The 2,500-nt window shown below is 36.0% G+C and overlaps 2 protein-coding genes across 2 annotated transcripts in view; one reads left to right on the forward strand and one right to left on the reverse strand.

Moving 5' to 3' along the window:
* Positions 1–2,319, forward strand: part of LOC138045564 (uncharacterized) — a 2,651-nt gene extending 332 nt beyond the window's left edge. Inside the window, exons 1-3 of the mRNA XM_068892108.1 lie at positions 1–219; positions 604–902; positions 994–2,319. The exon at positions 1–219 is cut by the window's left edge and continues 332 nt beyond it. Of these exons, the coding sequence (XP_068748209.1) occupies positions 1–219; positions 604–902; positions 994–1,128 (653 nt within the window). The 3' untranslated portion in view covers positions 1,129–2,319. The remainder of the gene's footprint in view (positions 220–603; positions 903–993) is intronic.
* LOC138045563 (BTB/POZ domain-containing protein 6-like) overlaps positions 1,263–2,500 on the reverse strand; it is a 4,893-nt gene continuing 3,655 nt past the window's right edge. Inside the window, exon 1 of the mRNA XM_068892107.1 lies at positions 1,263–2,500. This exon is cut by the window's right edge and continues 3,655 nt beyond it. The gene's annotated coding sequence lies outside the window, so the exon portion shown is untranslated.

Here is a 2,500-nt window from a genome sequence, read left to right on the forward strand (position 1 = left end):
TATCTCAGGCAACATTTAATTCTAATTACCTAAAATTTCACAGGCATGATATGTCTAAGCCCAAAGATTTCTACTGGGAACAGCATACTTCCAGGAAAACTGGAAATTTTGCAGAATGGGCTAGGCAGAAGAAATACTCATGTGCCCATCCACCTCTTCTTAACATCCCTCTAGAGAATGTTGTTGTTGATGAACTACATCTGATGCTGAGAATTACAGGTTAGTCATGTGGAGGATGTTATAATGTATAATAAAACAAAAGACCTGAGAACTTGTCATGAAATTAAATCTTAAGTTCAAAGTCAAAGTCGATACTACACTAATGAAAGGCTAGACAAACCAAACAACAATAAAATAAGTTTTAAGGTTGAAATGCAGATTATAGGTGAAAGATGGAAGTGATCCTCGCACTTAACAGGACAATTTAAGTGATTGAATTTTTCAGGTGTCTGTAAAGTGACAATTGCTTAAATTGCCCAGTTAAACTTGCAAGGATCACTTCTATCTTTCTAGTAAAATATGTTTTATTGTTAATGCACTTGAAATTATTTTCAACAATTCCTTACAAAAAACACTATTATCTCTTCTTCTGTGATTTTTCAGACAACCTACTCACAAATTTGGTTCAGGAAGCTGTGGAATGGGACAAGGAAGAAAATCACAACAAAGCCCCCAGTTTAAGAACAGATGCACATTTAAATGCCCTGGTAAAATGCATAAATAGCTGTGGGGTATGCTTTAGTGTTTGGGAGAAAAAGAACACGGATGGAAAGGGCAGTGGAACATTTGACTTCACCAGTTTAATGGGGTCAGACAAGAAACTTCTTTTGGAACATCTTCCTGCTAAACTGGAGGGTGTGATTAGGCCAGAAGGAAGCAATACAGTTACTAAACTGTGGAAGGTAGTTAACAATAATCTAGTGTGCCAAGAAAATTACACTAAATCCCTGGATGACAGGAAGTCAAAACCAAATCACATGTTTCATTTTGTAGTCCTTTGGAGATCTTTACAAAATGATGAATAAGGACAATCCCTCTGAACAAGAAATCAACAATGTTTACTTTGTCAAGGTATTGCTGTTACATGTACAACAACTTTCTTTAACATCTTCAATTAACTGCAGTTAAAACAAGAATAGAGTATTAGAGATCTTAGAAAGGTAAAAGTTATTCACCTGATCACTTTGCAGAAGATCATATCAATTTTTCTGTTACAAAAAAAATTAGTCCCAGTTAGTACTCATAAAATGCTGAGTGCTATATGTTCTTCACTAAAATTTAATATGGCTGATAAACACGTTTTATACTCACAGGCACAAGAGTGGATTACAACATTTACATCCCTGGGATAATTATGTCAAGGTTACCAAAAGGAAAGAGTGACACCATACATGCACATCATGGCATATCATGTTCCTAGGTTAATGATGTTACACAAAGGAATAAGGAAATTTTCAGGTCAAGGTACAAACATGTAAATTACTTAAAAGTATATTGCTGTTAGTTGAAAATGAAAACCACTTAACCCAACCATGTTCTCAGTGGTATTTCTCTACGTTAACCTGTGTGTATCATTTTTAAGCTTATGATTTGCAAAGTGTGGCTAACAGATGACTGGAATTTAAAGTTGCACAAATTTTGAAATATGCATTTAAATGACTGCAAAACTGATCAGCAAAACTGACTCATTGTACAATCGTTTATTTTAAAGCTGGGAAAAAACAGTATGTACACAGTGATGCCCCCTTTTCTGTATGCTAACAAATGACTGCCCTTCATTTTTTGTTTTGTTTTTTTAAATAGGTGTGGAGAAAAAAAATGATGACTGCCGACGAATACATCTCCAAAAATCAAACAAATGGGATGCATCTAAAGATGTGCTTCTGGTCCTCAAAAGACAGGAACATTTAAGTACTTTTGAACGAACGCCTCTAGAGACAGTACAAGAAAAGGAAAGCTGCCTACTGAGAAAATGGCATCAAGGAGAAACGGGCAAAACAGCTGTCAAACATACAAGCAGAGAAAACATCAAACCTGCATGAACTATGGCAAAGCAATCAAGTAGATATTGAAAACATCACCCCCACTGATATTAGAGATAAGCTTAAAAAAATGGGGGTAACAACTCGTGTCAGAAACCTTAAAAGGCTCCAACAAATGTTTAAGGATGCAATGCTATCTTGTAGTACTACAAGTTAATCTGAAGAGCAAATCACATGACAAGTAGATCAGAACAGTATCTATATACCCAGCAGCTATAGGAAGAGTTTTAGAACTACTGGACACCCAGTAACCTTCAGTTGATTGTAAAATTGTGATATATGCGAAAATAGCTCACATGTGAATGTAGCAGATTTCCCTGCTAGCAGAGGTCTCTCACGGCAAGGCAAAAATGATTTTACCTCGCCGTGAGAAACCTCTGCTAGCAGGGAAGTAGCAGATAGATAGAATTACTTGAGCAATGAAAGGTTAGTTCCAGGTAAGGTCCAGGTTTCATAGT

Source organism: Montipora capricornis, chromosome 4 (assembly GCF_036669925.1).
Source record: "Montipora capricornis isolate CH-2021 chromosome 4, ASM3666992v2, whole genome shotgun sequence".
Taxonomy (NCBI): domain Eukaryota; kingdom Metazoa; phylum Cnidaria; class Anthozoa; order Scleractinia; family Acroporidae; genus Montipora; species Montipora capricornis.